Source organism: Oncorhynchus masou, chromosome 15, assembly GCF_036934945.1.
Source record: "Oncorhynchus masou masou isolate Uvic2021 chromosome 15, UVic_Omas_1.1, whole genome shotgun sequence".
Lineage (NCBI taxonomy): Eukaryota > Metazoa > Chordata > Actinopteri > Salmoniformes > Salmonidae > Oncorhynchus > Oncorhynchus masou.
The window spans coordinates 11,793,605-11,812,033 of NC_088226.1; the positions used below are offsets into that span (position 1 = coordinate 11,793,605).

General features: G+C 41.0%; 3 protein-coding genes across 3 annotated transcripts; 2 read left to right on the forward strand and 1 right to left on the reverse strand.

Annotated features, from left to right (window-relative positions):
• Window positions 1-3,474: 3,474 nt before the first annotated feature.
• On the forward strand, window positions 3,475-10,227 carry LOC135555251 (hemoglobin subunit beta-4-like). Its single transcript, XM_064987564.1, has 3 exons — window positions 3,475-3,615; window positions 9,775-9,969; window positions 10,096-10,227. Exons 1-3 carry the CDS (start codon window positions 3,475-3,477, stop codon window positions 10,225-10,227), a joined length of 468 nt encoding a protein of 155 aa, XP_064843636.1.
• A 4,251-nt stretch (window positions 10,228-14,478) lies between these two features.
• On the reverse strand, window positions 14,479-15,376 carry LOC135555629 (hemoglobin subunit alpha-1-like). Its single transcript, XM_064988234.1, has 3 exons — window positions 15,221-15,376; window positions 14,787-14,994; window positions 14,479-14,690 (listed from the first exon to the last, which is right to left on the reverse strand). The coding sequence occupies exons 1-3, from the start codon at window positions 15,313-15,315 to the stop codon at window positions 14,562-14,564; spliced, it is 432 nt and encodes a 143-aa protein (XP_064844306.1). The 5' UTR covers window positions 15,316-15,376; the 3' UTR covers window positions 14,479-14,561.
• A 1,806-nt stretch (window positions 15,377-17,182) lies between these two features.
• Window positions 17,183-18,143, forward strand: LOC135555630 (hemoglobin subunit beta-1). The gene is made up of 3 exons (XM_064988235.1): window positions 17,183-17,341; window positions 17,571-17,793; window positions 17,947-18,143. Exons 1-3 carry the CDS (start codon window positions 17,250-17,252, stop codon window positions 18,073-18,075), a joined length of 444 nt encoding a protein of 147 aa, XP_064844307.1. The 5' UTR covers window positions 17,183-17,249; the 3' UTR covers window positions 18,076-18,143.
• The last annotated feature ends 286 nt before the right edge of the window (window positions 18,144-18,429 follow it).

An 18,429-nucleotide genomic window follows, 5' to 3' on the forward strand; every position in this document is an offset into this window, starting at 1 on the left:
GTCATAGCACTTATACACAGCATAGCACATATACACAGTCATAGCACATATACACAGTCATAGCACTTATACACAGCATAGCACTTATACACAGCATAGCACATATACACAGTCATAGCACATATACACAGTCATAGCACTTATACACAGCATAGCACATATACACAGTCATAGCACATATACACAGTCATAGCACTTATACACAGCATAGCACATATACACAGTCATAGCACATATACACAGTCATAGCACATATACACAGTCATAGCACTTATACACAGCATAGCACATATACACAGTCATAGCACATATACACAGTCATAGCACTTATACACAGCATAGCACATATACACAGTCATAGCACATATACACAGTCATAGCACTTATACACAGCATAGCACATATACACAGTCATAGCACATATACACAGTCATAGCACATATACACAGCATAGCACATATACACAGTCATAGCACATATACACAGTCACAGCACTTATTTACATTTACATTTAAGTCATTTAGCAGACGCTCTTATCCAGAGCGACTTACAAATTGGTGAATTCACCTTCTGACATCAGTGGAACAGCCACTTTACAATAGTGCATCTAAATCATTTAAGGGGGGGGTGAGAAGGATTGCTTTATCCTATCCTAGGTATTCCTTGAAGAGGTGGGGTTTCAGGTGTCTCCGGAAGGTGGTGATTGACTCCGCTGTCCTGGCGTCGTGAGGGAGTTTGTTCCACCATTGGGGGGCCAGAGCAGCAAACAGTTTTGACTGGGCTGAGCGGGAACTGTACTTCCTCAGTGGTAGGGAGGCGAGCAGGCCAGAGGTGGATGAACGCAGTGCCCTTGTTTGGGTGTAGGGCCTGATCAGAGCCTGGAGGTACTGCGGTGCCGTTGGCCCCCTCACAGCTCCGTAGGCAAGCACCATGGTCTTGTAGCGGATGCGAGCTTCAACTGGAAGCCAGTGGAGAGAGCGGAGGAGCGGGGTGACGTGAGAGAACTTGGGAAGGTTGAACACCAGACGGGCTGCGGCGTTCTGGATGAGTTGTAGGGGTTTAATGGCACAGGCAGGGAGCCCAGCCAACAGCGAGTTGCAGTAATCCAGACGGGAGATGACAAGTGCCTGGATTAGGACCTGCGCCGCTTCCTGTGTGAGGCAGGGGCGTACTCTGCGGATGTTGTAGAGCATGAACCTACAGGAACGGGCCACCGCCTTGATGTTAGTTGAGAACGACAGGGTGTTGTCCAGGATCACGCCAAGGTTCTTAGCGCTCTGGGAGGAGGAAACAATGGTGTTGTCAACCGTGATGGCGAGATCATGGAACGGGCAGTCCTTCCCCGGGAGGAAGAGCAGCTCCATCTTGCCGAGGTTCAGCTTGAGGTGGTGATCCGTCATCCACACTGATATGTCTGCCAGACATGCAGAGATGCGATTCGCCACCTGGTCATCAGAAGGGGGAAAGGAGAAGATTAATTGTGTGTCGTCTGCATAGCAATGATAGGAGAGACCATGTGAGGTTATGACAGAGCCAAGTGACTTGGTGTATAGCGAGAATAGGAGAGGGCCTAGAACAGAGCCCTGGGGGACACCAGTGGTGAGAGCGCGTGGCGAGGAGACAGATTCTCGCCACGCCACCTGGTAGGAGCGACCTGTCAGGTAGGACGCAATCCAAGCATAGCACATATACACAGTCAACTAGTATCATACAGGTCACAATACAGAACTACATGGGTTCACAAGCATAAGTAATCACCTCCCAGTCTTAGAAACATGACAAATAAAACGCGTCCAGCTTCTAGAATTGTTGTTTTTACCAGTGATACTAGTAAGCATTTGTTCATAAGATGCTACCTCCAACATTGATTCTATTCACTGTTTCAGAGTAGGGGTCGCACGACCCTTCCAAATTCAGAGTATTACTCCAGCTGCTGTAACCACACCAACAGTGATCAGTGCAAATTCCTCCTTTGTTACATCAGGTAACTCTGCTCTTTCGCCCAAGAGACATATTCTAAAATGACGCTGGAAGAAATGGCAGCAGTTTTACGGGTGCCTAACCAATTGTGCTATTATGTGTTTTTTTCTCACGTTATTTGTAACTTATATTGTACATAATAAAAAATAGCTTCTGGATATCAGGACAGCGATCACTCACCTCGACAAAGAATTTTTCTTCAACAAGCAGGACTCACAGAATGTACTTCAGACACCCGACCAGGTCAAAATCCCCATCATTGGCAAGAGAAAGAGACGCAGGTACAGAGGAAACAGAGCGGGTTGCCTCGTAAGGATCCACCGACGGCGAGTGGGAAACCTGCCTTTAACGTCAGTATTACTTGTCAATGTACAATCCTTGGATAATAAATTAGACAAGGTACGATCACAAATATCCTACCAACGGGACATAAAAACCTGTAACATCTTGTGTTTCACCGAATCGTGGATGAATGACGACATGGATATTCAGCTTGCAGGATATGCGCTGCACCGGCACCGGGGGGACAGACAGTCTGAGCATATTTGTAAACAACAGCTGATCCAAGAAATCTAAGGAAGTCTCTAGATTTTGCTCACCTGAAATAGAGTATCTCATGATAAGCTGTGGACCACACTATTCGCCAAGAGAGTTTTCATCCATATTTTTCGTGACTGTTTATTTACCATCACAGACAGATGCTGGCACTAAGACCGCACTCAGTCAGCTGTATAAGGAAATAAGCAAACAGGAAACCACTCACCCAGAGGGTTGCAGGGAATGCGGTGAAACTTAAATCATTTTTACCTAATTTCTATCAGCATGTTAAATGCACAACCAGAAGGAAAATAATTATAGATCACCTGTATGCCACACACAGACACACACACAAAGCTCTCCCTCACCCTCCATTTGGCAAATCTGACCACAATTCTATCCTCCTGATTCCTGCTTACAAGCAGAAATTAAAGCAGGAAGCACCAGTGACTCGGTCTATAGTAAAGTGGTCAGACGAAGCAGATGCTAAACTAAAGGACTGTTTTGCTAGCACAGACGGGAATATGTAATGGGATTTTTCCTATGACATTGAGGAGTAAACCACATCAGTCACTGGCTTTATCAATAAGTGCTTCGATGATGTTGTCCCCACAGTGACTGTACATACATACCCCAACCAGAAGCCATGGATTACAGGCAACATCCGCACTGAGCTAAAGGGTAAAGATGCCACATTCAAGGTGCGTGACTCTAACCCGAAAGCTATTAAGAAATCCTGCTATGCCCTCCAACGAACCATCAAAAAGGCAAAGCGTCAATACAAGACTAAGATTGAATCGCACTACACCAGCTCCAACGCTCGTCTTATGTGGCAGAGGGGCAAACTGTTACACACTACAAAGGGAGCACAGCCGTGAGCTGTCCAGTGACACAAGCCTACCAGGTGAGTTAAATCACTTCTATGCTCGCTTCGATGCCCGCAACACTGAGACATGCATGAGAGCATCAGCTGTTCCGGACGACTGTGTGATCATGCCCTCCGTAGCTGACACTTTAAACAGGTCAACATTCACAAGGCCGCGGGGCCAGACGGATTACCAGGACGTGTACTCTGAGCATGTGCTGACCAACTGGCAGGTGTCTACACTGACATTTTCAAATGTCCCTTATTGAGTCTGTAATACCAACATGTTTCAAGCAGACCACCATAGTCCCTGTGCCCAAGAACACTAAGATAACCTGCCTAAATGACTAAAGACCCGTAGCACTCACGTCCGTAGCCATGAAGTGCTTTGAAAGGCTGGTAATGGCTCACATTAACATCATTATCCCAGAAACCCTAGACCCACTCCATTTGCATACCGCCCAAACAGATTCACAGATGATGCAATCTCTATTGCACTCCACACTGCCCTTTCCCACCAAAAGGAACATCTACATGCTATTTATTGACTACAGCTCAGCGTTCAATACCATAGTTCCCTCACAGCTCATCACTAAGCTAAGGATTCTGGGACTAAACACCTCCCTCTGCAACTGGATCCTGACGGGCCTCCCCCAGGTGGTGAGGTTAGGTAGCAACACATCCACCACGCTGATCCTCAATACTGGAGCCCCTCAGGGGTGCGTGGTCAGTCCCCTCCTGTACTCCCTGTTCACCCACGACTGCGTGGCCAGGAACAATTCCAACACCATCATTAAGTTAGCAGACAACACAACAGTGGTAGGCCTGATCACCGACAACGACGAGACAGCCTATAGGGAGGTCAGAGACCTGGCCGGGTGGTGCCAGAATAATAACCTATCCCTCAACGTAACCAAAACAAAGGAGATGATTGTGGACTACAGGAAAAAGAGGACCGAGCACACCCCCATTCTCATCGACGAGGTTGTAATGGAGCAGGTTGAGAGCTTCAAGTTCCTTGGTGTCCACATCACCAACAAACTAGAATGGTCCAAACACACCAAGACAGTCGTGAAGAGGGCATGACAAAGCCTATTCCTTCTCAGGAAACTAAAAGATTTGGCATGGGTCCTCAGATCCTCAAAAGGTCAACATCGAGAGCATCCTGACTGGTTGCATCACTGCCTGGAACGGCAACTGCTCGGCTTCCGAATGCAAGGCACTACAGAGGGTAGTGCATAAGGCCCAGTACATCACTGAGGCTAAGCTGCCTGACATCCAGGACCTCTACATCAGGCAGTGTCAGAGGAAGGCCCTAAAAATGGTCAAAAACCCCAGCCACCTCAGTCAAAGACTGTTCTCTCAACTACCGCATGGCAGGCGATACCGGAGCGCCAAGTCAAGGACCAAAAAAATACTCAACAGCTTTAACCCACAAGCCATAAGACTCCTGAACAGGTAATGAAATGGCTACCTGGATTATTTTCATTGTGCCACCCCCCAGCCAACCCCTCCTTTACGCTGCTGCTACTCTCTGTTTATCATCTATGCATAGTCACTTTAATAACTAAACCTACAGTTGAAGTCGGAAGTTTACATACACTGAGCCAAATACATTTAAACTCAGTTTTTCACAATTTCAGACATTTAATCCAAGTTAAAATTCCCTGTTTTCGGTCAGTTAGGATCACCACTTTATTTTAAGAATGTGAAATGTCAGAATAATAGTACTGAGAATGATTTATTTCAGCTTTTATTTCTTTCATCACATTTCCAGTGGGTCAGAAGTTTACCTACACTCAATTAGTATTTGGTAGCGATGCCTGTAAATTGTTTAACTTGGGTCAAACGTTTCGGGTAGCCTTCCACATGCTTCCCACAATAAGTTGGGTGATTTTTGGCCCATTCCTCCTGACAGAGCTGGTGTAACTGAGTCAGGTTTGTAGGCCTCCTTGCTCGCACACGCTTTTTCAGTTCTGTCCACAAATATTCTATAGGATTGAGGTCAGGGCATTGTGATGGCCACTCCAATACCTTGACTTTGTTGTCCTGAAGCCATTTTGACCCAACTTTGGAAGTATGCTTGGGGTCATTGTCCATTTAGAAGACCCATTTGCGACCAAGCTTTAACTTCCTGACTGATGTCTTGAGATGTTGCTTCAATATATCCACATAATTTTCCAGCCTCATGATGCCATCTATTTTGTGAAGTTGCACCAGTCCCTCCTGTAGAAAAGCACCCCCACAACATGATGCTGCCACCCCGTGTTTCACGGTTGGGATGGTGTTCTACAGCTTGCAAGCCTCCCCATTTTTCCTCCAAACATAACAATGGTCATTATGGCCAAACAGTTCTATTTTTGTTTTATCAGACCAGAGGACATTTCTCCAAAAAGTATGATCTTTGACCCCATGTGCAGTTGCAAACCGTAGTTTTATGGAGGTTTTGGAGCAGTGGCTTCTTCCTTGCTGAGCGGCCTTTCGGGTTATGTCGATATAGGACTCATTTTACTGTGGATGTAGATACTTTTGTACCTGTTTCCACCAGCATCTTCACAGGGTCCTTTGCTGTTGTTCTGGGATTGATTTGCACTTTTTGCACCAAAATACATTAATTTCTAGGATGGTATGAAGGCAGAATGACAACTGCATGGTAACATGGTGTTTATACTTGCGTACTATTGTTTGTACAGATGAACGTGGTACCTTCAGGCGTTTGGAAATTGCTCCCAAGGATGAAACAGACTTGTGGAGGTCTACAATTTGTTTCTGAGGTCCTAGCTGATTTCTTTTGATGTTCCCATGATGTCAAGCAAAGAGGCAATGAGTTTGAAGGTAGGCCTTGAAATACATCCACAGGTACACCTCCAATTGACTCAAATTATGTCAATTAGCCTATCAGAAGCTTCTAAAGCCATGACATCATTTTATGGAATTTATCAAGCTGTTTAAAGGCACAGTCAATTTAATGCATGTAAACTTATGACCCACTGGAAGTGAAATATGCTGTCTGTAAACAATTGTTGGAAAAATGACTTGTGTCATGCACAAGTAGATGTCCTAACAAGTTTTTAATGACTCCAAGTGTATGTAAACTTTCGACTTCAACTCTACATATAGCCTCAATTAGCCCGACTAACCGGTACCTGTATATAGCCTCACTACTGTATATAGCCTCTCTACTGTATATAGCCCCACTGCTGTATATATCCTCTCTACTGTATATAGCCTCTCCACTGTATATAGCCTCTCTACTGTATATAGCCTCACTACTGTATATAGCCTCTCTACTGTATATAGCCTCTCTACTGTATATAGCCCCACTACTGTATATAGCCTCTCTACTGTATATAGCCTCTCTACTGTATATAGCCCCACTACTGTATATAGCCTCTCTACTGTATATAGCCTCTCTACTGTATATAGCCTCTCCACTGTATATAGCCTCTCTACTGTATATAGCCTCACTACTGTATATAGCCTCTCTACTGTATATAGCCTCTCTACTGTATATAGCCTCTCTACTGTATATAGCCTCTCTACTGTATATAGTCTCACTACTGTATATAGCCTCTCTACTGTATATAGCCTCGCTACTGTTATAGCCTCTCTACTGTATATAGCCCCACTACTGTATATAGCCTCTCTACTGTATATAGCCTCTCTACTGTATATAGCCCCACTACTGTATATAGCTTCTCTACTGTATATAGCCTCTCCACTGTATATAGCCTCTCTACTGTATATAGCCTCACTACTGTATATAGCCTCTCTACTGTATATAGCCTCTCTACTGTATATAGTCCCACTACTGTATATAGCCTCTCTACTGTATATAGCCCCACTACTGTATATAGCCTCTCTACTGTATATAGCCTCTCTACTGTATATAGCCTCACTACTGTATATAGCCTCTCTACTGTATATAGCCTCGCTACTGTATATAGCCTCACTACTGTATATAGCCTCACTACTGTATATAGCCTCTCTACTGTATATAGCCTCACTACTGTATATAGCCACACTACTGTATATAGCCCCACTACTGTATATAGCCTATCTACTGTATATAGCCTCTCTACTGTATATAGCCTCTCTACTGTATATAGCCTCACTACTGTATATAGCCTCTCTACTGTATATAGCCTCTCTACTGTATATAGCCTCTCTACTGTATATAGCCTCTCTACTGTATATAGTCTCACTACTGTATATAGCCTCTCTACTGTATATAGCCTCTCTACTGTATATAGCCTCACTACTGTATATAGCCTCTCTACTGTATATAGCCTCTCTACTGTATATAGCCTCTCTACTGTATATAGCCTCACTACTGTATATAGCCTCTCTACTGTATATAGCCTCTCTACTGTATATAGCCTCACTACTGTATATAGCCTCTCTACTGTATATAGCCTCTCTACTGTATATAGCCTCTCCACTGTATATAGCCTCACTACTGTATATAGCCTCTCTACTGTATATAGCCTCTCTACTGTATATAGCCTCTCTACTGTATATAGCCTCTCTACTGTATATAGCCTCACTACTGTATATAGCCTCTCTACTGTATATAGCCTCTACTGTATATAGCCTCTCTACTGTATATAGCCTCACTACTGTATATAGCCTCTCTACTGTATATAGCCTCTCTACTGTATATAGCCTCTCTACTGTATATAGCCTCACTACTGTATATAGCCTCTCTACTGTATATAGCCTCTCTACTGTATATAGCCTCACTACTGTATATAGCCTCTCTACTGTATATAGCCTCTCTACTGTATATAGCCTCACTACTGTATATAGCCTCTCTACTGTATATAGCCTCACTAGTGTATATAGCCTCTCTACTGTATATAGCCCCACTACTGTATATAGCCTCTCTACTGTATATAGCCTCTCTACTGTATATAGCCTCTCTACTGTATATAGCCTCTCTACTGTATATAGCCTCACTACTGTATATAGCCTCTCTACTGTATATAGCCTCACTACTGTATATGGCCTCTCTACTGTATATAGCCTCTCTACTGTATATAGCCTCTCTACTGTATATAGCCTCACTAGTGTATATAGCCTCTCTACTGTATATAGCCTCTCTACTGTATATAGCCTCTCTACTGTATATAGCCTCTACTGTATATAGCCTCTACTGTATATAGCCTCTACTGTATATAGCCTCTCTACTGTATATAGCCCCACTACTGTTATTATTCACTGTCTTTTTACTGCTGTTTTTTATTTCTTTACTCATCTACCGTTCACCTAATACCTATCAATTATTTTTTAAACTGCACTGTTGGTTACGGTCTGTAAGTAAGCATTTCACTATAAGGTCTACACCTATTGTATTCGGCGCACGTGACAAATAAACTTTGATTCGATTTCTCCACGAAACTGGAATTGTAACCCCAACCATTCCTCCAGGTATTTAAAAGCATTATTCCAGAAAGGTAGCACGAATGTAAATGTCCATATTGCACAAGATTGTTGTACCTGTATTGCCAGTGGTTTACTTCCGGACACCTTTAATGAGGCTTTGATATCGCTGATTCCTAAAAAGGATAGAGATACTACAGAACCTGGGAATTTTAGACCTATCAGCCTCCTTGTGATACGCTTAGGGAAGGCACTACCTTAAAATGAAAGGAATTCATACATAGTGACCAAGTAGGATTTATTAAGAACAAGACCTCAACTGATAATACATCTTGTGGTTAAACCTCTCAAATATAGTTCCTATCGCTGCTGTCTCCTCAGATGCTGAGAAGGCATTGGATAGGGTAGAGTGGGCTTTTCTCTTAAGAACCCACTAATTTGTTATTAACTGACTTGCCTGGAAGATTGCCTGGTGAAAAAAAGGCAAATTTAAAAAATCCACTCTGATCTTTCCCCACAGGCCTACGATGGCACTGCGCTCAGCATCTGACCATGTTGACGTTTGTTTGTTGATTTCCGTTGGTACTTGCAAAATGTTACAAGAGATCCCTGAGATTATTATCTTATTTTCAATGACGGACTAGGAACAGTGGGTTAACTGCCTGTTCAGAGGCAGAACGACAGCTTTGTACCTTGTCAGCTCGGGGGTTTGAACTTGCATCCTTCCGGTTACTACATATCCAACACTCTAACCACTAGGCTACCCTGCCGCCCTGGATCAGAGCAGACCCCAGGCCCTGGCCAGGTACATTCTTATAATATTTATGTAGATATCATTAAATAATAACACGATAATAGGTTACTTAGGCTAATTAGCACTAATTGCGTAGTAGGACATCGCGGTGTTCACCTTTGGTGCGATACAGACCATATTGATTGTGAAGTGCAATTTTAATGACAGCCTATTTCATTTATTTTTTAGACTTCTGATCGTGTCTCCATGGACTCAGAGGCACTTTAGCACCTTCGGCAACCTATCCACACCCGCTGCCATCATGGGTAACCCCGCCGTGGCCAAGCACCGAAAGACCGTGATGCACGGACTGGACATAGCTGTGCAGAACCTGGATGACATCAAGAACACTTATACTGCACTGAGTGTGATGCACTCCGAGAAACTGCACGTGTATCCCGAGAACTTCAAGGTGAGTATTACACTTTAGCAAACTGAAACAAAATACAAAAATAAAGTATTGTGAATTAAATAGCGTTATGAGCCGATGTAAAGCTCATTCCAATATTACATTCTCCATCTGGTCCCCTCTCCACAGCTCCTCGCCGACTGCATCACCGTGTGCGTGGCCGCCAAGCTCGGTCCCGCCGTTTTCAGTGCTGATATTCAGGAAGCCTTCCAGAAGTTCCTGGCTGTCGTTGTGTCCGCTCTTGGCAGACAGTACCACTAGAGCATCACTCGACAGCATCAATATGGAAGAGAGATGACACTCCAACTCCAGTCTGTTAGGCTGGAACCTGTGCCACAGCTACTACACATTTGAAAAAAATAAAATCTATTCAAAAGCGTTTATCTTTTTGAAATGTTGTTTTTTTATGGAAAACGTTCTCCTGCAATTGTACTGATGGCACATGGTTTCTACACTAAAAACGAGGGAATGTGAATGAAAAAAACTGTTTTGATGAAAGTTTTCATCAATATACTTGGTCATAATCTAGAGGCCTATGGGATATTCATCGATGAAATAAGGAAAGAGATGGCAAATGTGATCTGCATAACATACTAATAGCAATTAACATACCTTTGTATGCCTCCTTGTCTGTATACCTGATGACACAAAAGTGATCAGTTCAGTCATCTGCACCCAATACAGCCAGCCAACAACATATTGTTATAGCCTACATATTCTTGCCTCTTTGTTGATTGATATCCATTGAATTGTGTCCATTTTCTGTATTAGAAAGATTTGCACAAATATGAAAAGAGAGATCATCATAAAACAATATACATTTAGTTCATACAAGGGACAAACCTTCTCTTAAATTGAGGAGATCTTTACACTTTTCACTGCTGAGAGTTTACCTCATATTTAGATTTTTTTATTCTGCTTTGCCACTAAAATCATAATAAACACTGAGAACTAGAATATTGTGCTATTGTTGTTATTGTTAATCGTATTATTATTAATGAGAATAATAACTGGGGAGGGGGGTAGTTAAAAAATGAAACCCAAAAGGTTATTCAAAAAGTTGTTTGAGGAACCATTAAAGGGGGTTCTTTGAAGAACGTATAGGGTTTCCCCCACAGTTTCAATTTGAAGAAACCATAAAGGGGACTTCGGGAACCTTTTCTTTTTTTGTGTAGTTAGGCCTTTAGATGGTTCAAATTGGTGATACAGGCCTAAACCTAGAAATCTTCCAGTTTGAAATCAAAATGCTTTCCTAAAACATGGACAAATATTGGCTAATTTTAAAGTGATATAAAGGCCTAACTATATTTAGATATTTATATTCCTTGTTTTTTTGAGATATTTAGGTATTGGTTTCCTTACAAAATAATTACTGCAATCCACTGTCAAGACTTTTTTTTTACCGTTTTTGGACTAAAACCCCATGTAGCCTAGGTCAAACTTTGAAGTACATTTTTAAAGGTCATACCAAAATCATCAAAATAATTGTAGTGCAATGAAAAACATGATTTCCCGGTGTTTTATATATTTCCACACTACGAGGTTGAAATAATAATGTGAAATTGTGAAAATGATGATAATGCCCTTTTAGTGTAAGAGTGGTTTGAAAAGACTGCATGTTTTCATGGGATGGAGTTTTGCAAATAAAAGCTAGTTTTATTTTTTCCCTCTCCACTCAGACCACTCTCACAGTCCAAGCAACATTCCTACTTGAGAAATTGCTCTTGGCTAAGAAGCTTTTTTTTGGGATAGGCTACCTAATTGTTTTATTTTATTTATCAGGCAAGTCAGTTAAGAACAATTTCTTATTTTCAATGATGGCCTAGGAACAGTGGGTTAACTGCCTGTTCGGAGCAGAACGACAGATTTGTACCTTGTCAGCTTGAACTTGCAACCTTCTGGTTACTAGTCCAACGCACTAACCACTAGGCTACCCTGCCGTTATTCGGAAATGACTTGATATTGAGATAAAAACGGCTGCATTGGACCTAAACACATTAATTGAGTAACAGGGGGGCATGCCTGTTTTGCTTGTAATTTTATGCATTAATCCGTGTCACATTAAAAAAAAGATCAACGTGTTAATAAAGCCGCATACAAACATTATCTATTTTTTGCTTTCTTGAGTAAGGCAGCTCCAAAATGCAGGTGTTTCAGCCGAGCTCAGTGCTTTCTGTGGTGGTGGGTCAGCCAACAGAAAATACAGAGCGTTGCGACTAATTGTCTCAGTTTTCTGTCATGATTGGTTCGGTTTTCTGTCACTCATGGGACAGTACATCATCCATAATTCTAAGGTTAGAGCTCGAATATTTAGCCTCTTGGATTCTGCCATAGAGTTATATATAAGAAGTGCCCATTCAAGAAGGCTCAATGTCTTTGGCTATAGACAGAATTACATCAAATCAAGTTATATCTACAGTAGCTTTGATTGGACCACATCTTAGACATTCTTAGCTAGCAGTCATCATCAATTGTCATCAACTCGACAATCTACTGGAAAATCCTTTTTAATCCTTATCATATGAAGAGAAATAATGAAGAGAAATTATAGATAAAACATATCGGCCATTGTACATAAAGATTACACTGTCACACACCTGTTTTGTGATTGTCTCCACCCCCCTCCAGGTGTCACCCATCTTCCCCCTTAATCCCCTGTGAATTTACACCTGTGTTTTCTGCCTGTCTTTTGTCAGTTCGTCAAGTTTATCAGCGTTTTTCCTGTTTGTTTTTCCTGCCCTCCTGGTTTTTTAAAGTTTTTTTTTTTTTTACCTTTTCCTGATTACTGAAATCTGCCTTATACTGCCTGCCGTCCTGTACCTTTGCTCCTACTCTGGATTGCCGACCATTGCCTGCCTTGGCCTGTCGTTTGCCTGCCTCTGTGGTTATAATAAACATTGTTACTTCACACAGTCTGCACATGGGTCTTATCTTGGTACCTGATATACACAAGTTGGAAATCGCAAATTCAACAACAAGTCGTTTGGAAGGAGTCAGTGGCTAACTGAAAGCGTTGCAAATAGACCACTAATGTTAGCCTGATATTCAATGGAGCGGCTGTTTTTCCCCCGAGTTCACACCATAAATCCAGAAAATGACAGACTTTGATGACAACATTTGCCAACAAAGGACCACTACGCCACCTTCACAAGGTGATTCCAAAAATGTATTGTATGCTGCTTCATAGATGATGTAATATGCCGGGGAGATATGTATACTGTAGCTAAGACAGTAATACTAAGTGTATGTTGTGTAGAAAGCTGTTAGTAGCCCATGTGCCTCACCCTAATAATATTTTCTCCAAAGCGGGATTGTTAAAACATCGTTCGTGACGGGGTGTGTGTTGTTTGGCTGCTTTTTTTGTACAGCTTTAACAGTGCTTTGCACGTGCAAATTCAGCACACAACATTCTATAATATAATTGTGTTATTTGACGTGTCAAATTCAAAGCTTATTTATTGCGTCAAACAGTGTTATATGACGTGTCTTGTTTGACAGGTAAAGACCCAAACGGCGTTCAATGTGCCTCACGCTAATAATTTGGTCTATTTTCACCTGTTAATTCCGCCAATTGTTCTAACTTGGTGGTTATAGCCTATAAAACAGGTTATAGCCTGTTTGTACATCTCAAATGTTAGTAGAAACCCCCCACCCCCCCATATGTTTGGCTATGTCGGCACCTGACCTGCGCGTAAAACCAAGCCTGCGCGCAAAACCATTCAGGAACACGAGCGTGCAACAAAAGCCTTCCAGTTGGACAACTAGACTAAATCTCGTAAAAATTCCTAAAACAATACACGTTTGTACGAAATAGTAAAACCATTTAACTTACAGACATTTAGGTTCAGAGATGCGCAAATATACTTTATTACAAAAAACAATCATAAATATTGATGTATCAAATTAAACTACAAAATGCCACGGTGCCGAAAGGTGTTTTTTTTGGAGAGAAAGTCGAGACACGGAACTTCCAGAATGAGAGTGAGTGTATAGTGTGGTATATACGGTATAACACAACGTGTTCGTTTTTCAAAGTCGATTTCACTTCCCCCACCTAATTCACTGCATTGGAAATACAAAATAGCCCATTCTATGAAGTATCTTGTTGCAAATTACATGGTCATTTTTACCGTTTTTAAAAGTTATTAAACTATTTACAATTCTTTTAGAAATAAAATACATATTTGTTCTTCTCTTAATAGGTTTTCATTGTGCCTCTACCGTCTTCATATAACCCATTCAGTTTACCAACCCATCTGTAACTACTCCATATTCATCAGATATTAAATGATGTCAGCAAAATGCATGTTACACGTATTAGATAGGCTATCCAAAGTTATGGAGAATAACATAGTGAGATAGTGGATGGTGGACCTAAAGCACCATTTAGTACTTAATCCCTTCCTTTCTCCATTCAATGTATTCATTCAATGTATCTAGATGTGACAGTGATGAAATTCAAATACCACTTTGATGGTGAACTGTGGTGGAATAAGGACACAACAGAGGACGTAACATCATTCATTGCCTGTTTATTTTATTGTAATAACAACAGAGCAGGAACTGGAGTCCAATGATGGACTTTCATGATGGTCTTATCTGTATTTGTCAGCCAGGGCAGCGGACAAGGCTGCAAGGAATTTATCCACAGCAATGTGCACTTCGGGAGTGAACTCAGAAGGGAAGTGAATAGCCAGGGTCACAAGGATGTTGTGGGACAGGATCTGAAAAGTATATTTTAAAAGTTAATATTGAAGGATTGTGCTTTAGCAACAGACAGAGTGATCAATATACAGACAATAGGTTATCTGTAGGCAAACCTTGAAGTTTCCAGGGTCAACGCGCAGCGTGAAGGCGTGCAGATCGCTGAGAGCATTCATTCCCCCCACGAGGTCGTCCATCAGTCCGACTGCTTTACCAATTGCACCCATGATGATGCCTCCATGCTTCTTGACTGGCACAGAGCCGGGGCTCAGGTCAGCCCATTGGGAGAAGTAGGTCTTAGTCTGGGGGTAAGCAGTCAGCATCCTGCAAAGGAAGGTTACAGAATAGTTCGATTCATATTGGAGTTTTTGTTAGATGCTGAACTTTTAAGCATTACGAGTATCATATTTCTCCCATCGTCTGTGTCTACAACGTAATGAAATGAGTTTACTTATTGTATGTTAAAATGCTTATTTGAGGTAGGCACATAGGCCGCTGTCATCAGTTTAAACACAATCATTCTCATCATTATTTCATTAAGAAGGCTTACCTCCCCAAAGCCTCAGCGCCGATGACATCGGCCTTTCCACTAATCTTGCCCCAGAAGGCCTTGACCACAGATTTGTCCTTTGCTGTCAGACTCATTTTGCTCCTTTCTGATTGGCCTGTATTAAATATACAAGAAATTATCTGAAGATGACTGCCTACACAACTTGGTCCCTTTATATCACAGTAGAGCGGCAGACACGCCCAGCTACTAGGGTACACTCCCCCTACACTGCAACCATCTTGGTCAAAATCCAAGAGTAAGAAACGTTCTTGGCTTTTATAAAATATTAAGTTAGCGTTTTATATTAAAAACTTCAATAAGATGTCAGAGGGCTATGTTTCTAATAATATCCATCATTAATACTGTTCCTTTATGCGCAATGCATATACATTAATTATAGGCCTACCATATGCAACAATTTTACAGTTTTATTGATAAAGATTATTATTTATTTTGTTGCATAAAACTAATTATTTCAGTGTAATTAAGCATATATTTCCAGTAAGTTAATTCTAAAGTTCCAGCTGCTTTTGCCAAAATAAACAAATATTTAATTTATAGTTAATTGGCAAAATTTTATTTTATATCCCAAATAACGTTAAATAATGAAAGAGTAGGAACCGTTATTTTGGCGTTTATGAAATATTAAGATGTCATAGTGCTATAGTGCTATGTTTCTAATAATATCCAACTTTTTGTTTATTTTTGTATTCTACAATTTAATCTTCTGAAGGTACTGTAACATAATGCATTTAAATCAAATGCACCAGATGAAACAGATGTCAACAATTTTAGAATTTGTTTGATAAAGATAATTATTGCTATTATTTTATTTTTTCGTTGCATAAACGAGATCTTTCAGAGTAGCCAAACCGAGCATGTATTTCCAATAAGTTAATTCAAAATAACCAAAATAACCAAATATTTCATTTACAGTTCATTTGCTATTTGAAATTGTATAGACCTAGATTATGACGCAAATTTCGTTCTATCCTACATAATGTTAAATCATTAAAGGTAGGCTCTATATTTGATTGTAGAGTGCTGTAATATATACTACATTGGTAAATTAAATTGCGAAAATCAAATCCACCTTCAAAGACCTGCATTCAATTCGAAAATATTTATTCAAAGTGACGTGTTTCACATTTGCATCTGTAACTAGGCAAGTCAGTTAAGAACACATTCTTATTTACTATGACGGCCTAATATGTATCTATGATATTCTACTTTAGGGTTCAATGGAAGTTGGACATGATTCACAATTATAAGGTTGATTGGACTTCGAATGATGATCGACAAAAAAGTCAGAGGAAGAAAGAGGTCATGCAAGGACATGGGTACACACCTATCTACAAATAATACAGGACATTTCTGCTTATCATATTTAATGTCTTGAAATTAATCACTTAAAATGGGCGGGACCGGTCTGAAATACCCCGATTAAAAAATGGAAGGCGTCATTTTGTCGTAGATAAGAAACTGTGCCAAATTATAGGCCGGAATTATGTTGAATTATCACATTTTCCAAATTCATAAAAATGTTTAGTGGTTGCATCTCTTTCTAATTTTTCATTAGAATAGCCTTATACATACACTGCAATGAAGTACGTGTAATCTTCGGAAGAGTTTTGCCATAAACTTGCTTTTATTCTTGCATCAGAGGAATAAATTAAAACTGATAATTAAGCTGTTATCATGCCAATTTTGAAACGTTGGTAATCTAGATAAACTATATAGGCCTATTTACATAAACTTCCATCTTTTAGGATCTAATCTACAGACTTGATTCTGTAACAGCTAATAAATTAACATTTACTGTTGTTTTTAACAGATACGTTATTGGAATTGATGTTGGAATTGATGAAGCGCTCACTTGGCCAATACTGATCTTTGCCAGAGCCAATCATATGCGCCGCCTCCAGTGGGCGGAGAGCACTCATAAATATAAATTGCATGCAGTGTCTCCCTACACAAGACATTAATTTGTTTAATCTTGTTGCAAAACCGGAAAACAAACACTGACAACATGGTTGAATGGACAGACGCAGAGAAGAGCACCATCAGTGCTGTCTGGGGCAAAGTAGATATCAATGAGGTCGGACCACTGGCTCTGGGAAGGTAGGTCATGGCTTCAGCCTCATTCAAATATATCATCTAATATAGTTTATAGTGGAGATGATCATGAGTAATTATAACACTATTATACGTGTCCTGTTATCTTATCATTACTATAAATATTGAGTTGATATTGTTAAATTTGAATGGAGCATGTTAGAGTATTAATTAGGCATATAATTGAAATACATTTGAAAATAATTCACATATTTCGGTGTTCTTGCAATGACAGAGTCCTGATCGTCTACCCCTGGACTCAGCGTTATTTCGGCTCTTTCGGAGATGTGTCCACTCCCGCAGCAATCATGGGCAACCCCAAAGTTGCTGCTCACGGCAAAGTCGTGTGTGGAGCTCTGGATAAAGCTGTGAAGAACATGGGCAACATCTTGGCCACATACAAGTCACTGAGCGAGACCCACGCTAACAAACTCTTCGTCGACCCTGACAATTTCAGGGTATGCCTTCTGTCTTGAGAAATAGGCTTATATTTGAGGCTTTACTGATATAAGCCTACACACATAACAATCAGAGCAACACGTCTAATTCTAAAGGTAAAACAAAACCGTCAGTCTTATTTAACATAGTCCTCCTTTGTCTTTTGTCCACAGGTGTTGGCTGACGTCCTCACAATTGTCATTGCCGCCAAGTTCGGAGCCTCTTTCACTCCTGAAATCCAGGCAACCTGGCAGAAGTTCATGAAAGTGGTTGTCGCAGCCATGGGCAGTCGGTACTTCTAAATGCACCACAGACAAGTGATTATGTTCTGACATCCCTGCCTGAGTAAAAATAAAGACATTGAAACAAACTATTGAGGTTGTATTTATTAAAAGTATTTTTTTAGGAGGGGGGGGGGGGCAGGTTCAGTTCCACGACAAAATTCTTAACATCAATAGACCACTAACAGAGCAGCCAAAGTGCATGGTTAGATGCTTTTTTTGCCCTTCTGCATCACTTCATTAACAGAAGATATCTGCTAGAATCAAGATGTCTATCCTGACGGTGACTGCGGATAACAACCTAACGAAGCTGACTACAAACACAAAGTTGCCGAAGTATCTGCAATTCTTACAAACAAGTGAAGGATAAAATGA

What these genes read in the sequence shown, in the direction of transcription:
- LOC135555251 (XM_064987564.1), top strand. Translation starts at nt 3,475, where the DNA reads ATGAGAGCATCAGCTGTTCCGGACGACTGTGTGATCATGCCCTCCGTA. An exon ending in ATGTGCTGACCAACTGGCAG is followed by an intron (nt 3,616 to 9,774) that starts GTGTCTACACTG and finishes CCATGGACTCAG; the next exon opens with AGGCACTTTAGCACCTTCGG. An exon ending in TGTATCCCGAGAACTTCAAG is followed by an intron (nt 9,970 to 10,095) that starts GTGAGTATTACA and finishes CCCTCTCCACAG; the next exon opens with CTCCTCGCCGACTGCATCAC.
- LOC135555629 (XM_064988234.1), bottom strand. Translation starts at nt 15,315, where the DNA reads ATGAGTCTGACAGCAAAGGACAAATCTGTGGTCAAGGCCTTCTGGGGC. An exon ending in GGCGCTGAGGCTTTGGGGAG is followed by an intron (nt 14,995 to 15,220) that starts GTAAGCCTTCTT and finishes CTTCCTTTGCAG; the next exon opens with GATGCTGACTGCTTACCCCC. An exon ending in TTGACCCTGGAAACTTCAAG is followed by an intron (nt 14,691 to 14,786) that starts GTTTGCCTACAG and finishes TATACTTTTCAG; the next exon opens with ATCCTGTCCCACAACATCCT.
- LOC135555630 (XM_064988235.1), top strand. Translation starts at nt 17,250, where the DNA reads ATGGTTGAATGGACAGACGCAGAGAAGAGCACCATCAGTGCTGTCTGG. An exon ending in GGACCACTGGCTCTGGGAAG is followed by an intron (nt 17,342 to 17,570) that starts GTAGGTCATGGC and finishes TTGCAATGACAG; the next exon opens with AGTCCTGATCGTCTACCCCT. An exon ending in TCGACCCTGACAATTTCAGG is followed by an intron (nt 17,794 to 17,946) that starts GTATGCCTTCTG and finishes TTTTGTCCACAG; the next exon opens with GTGTTGGCTGACGTCCTCAC.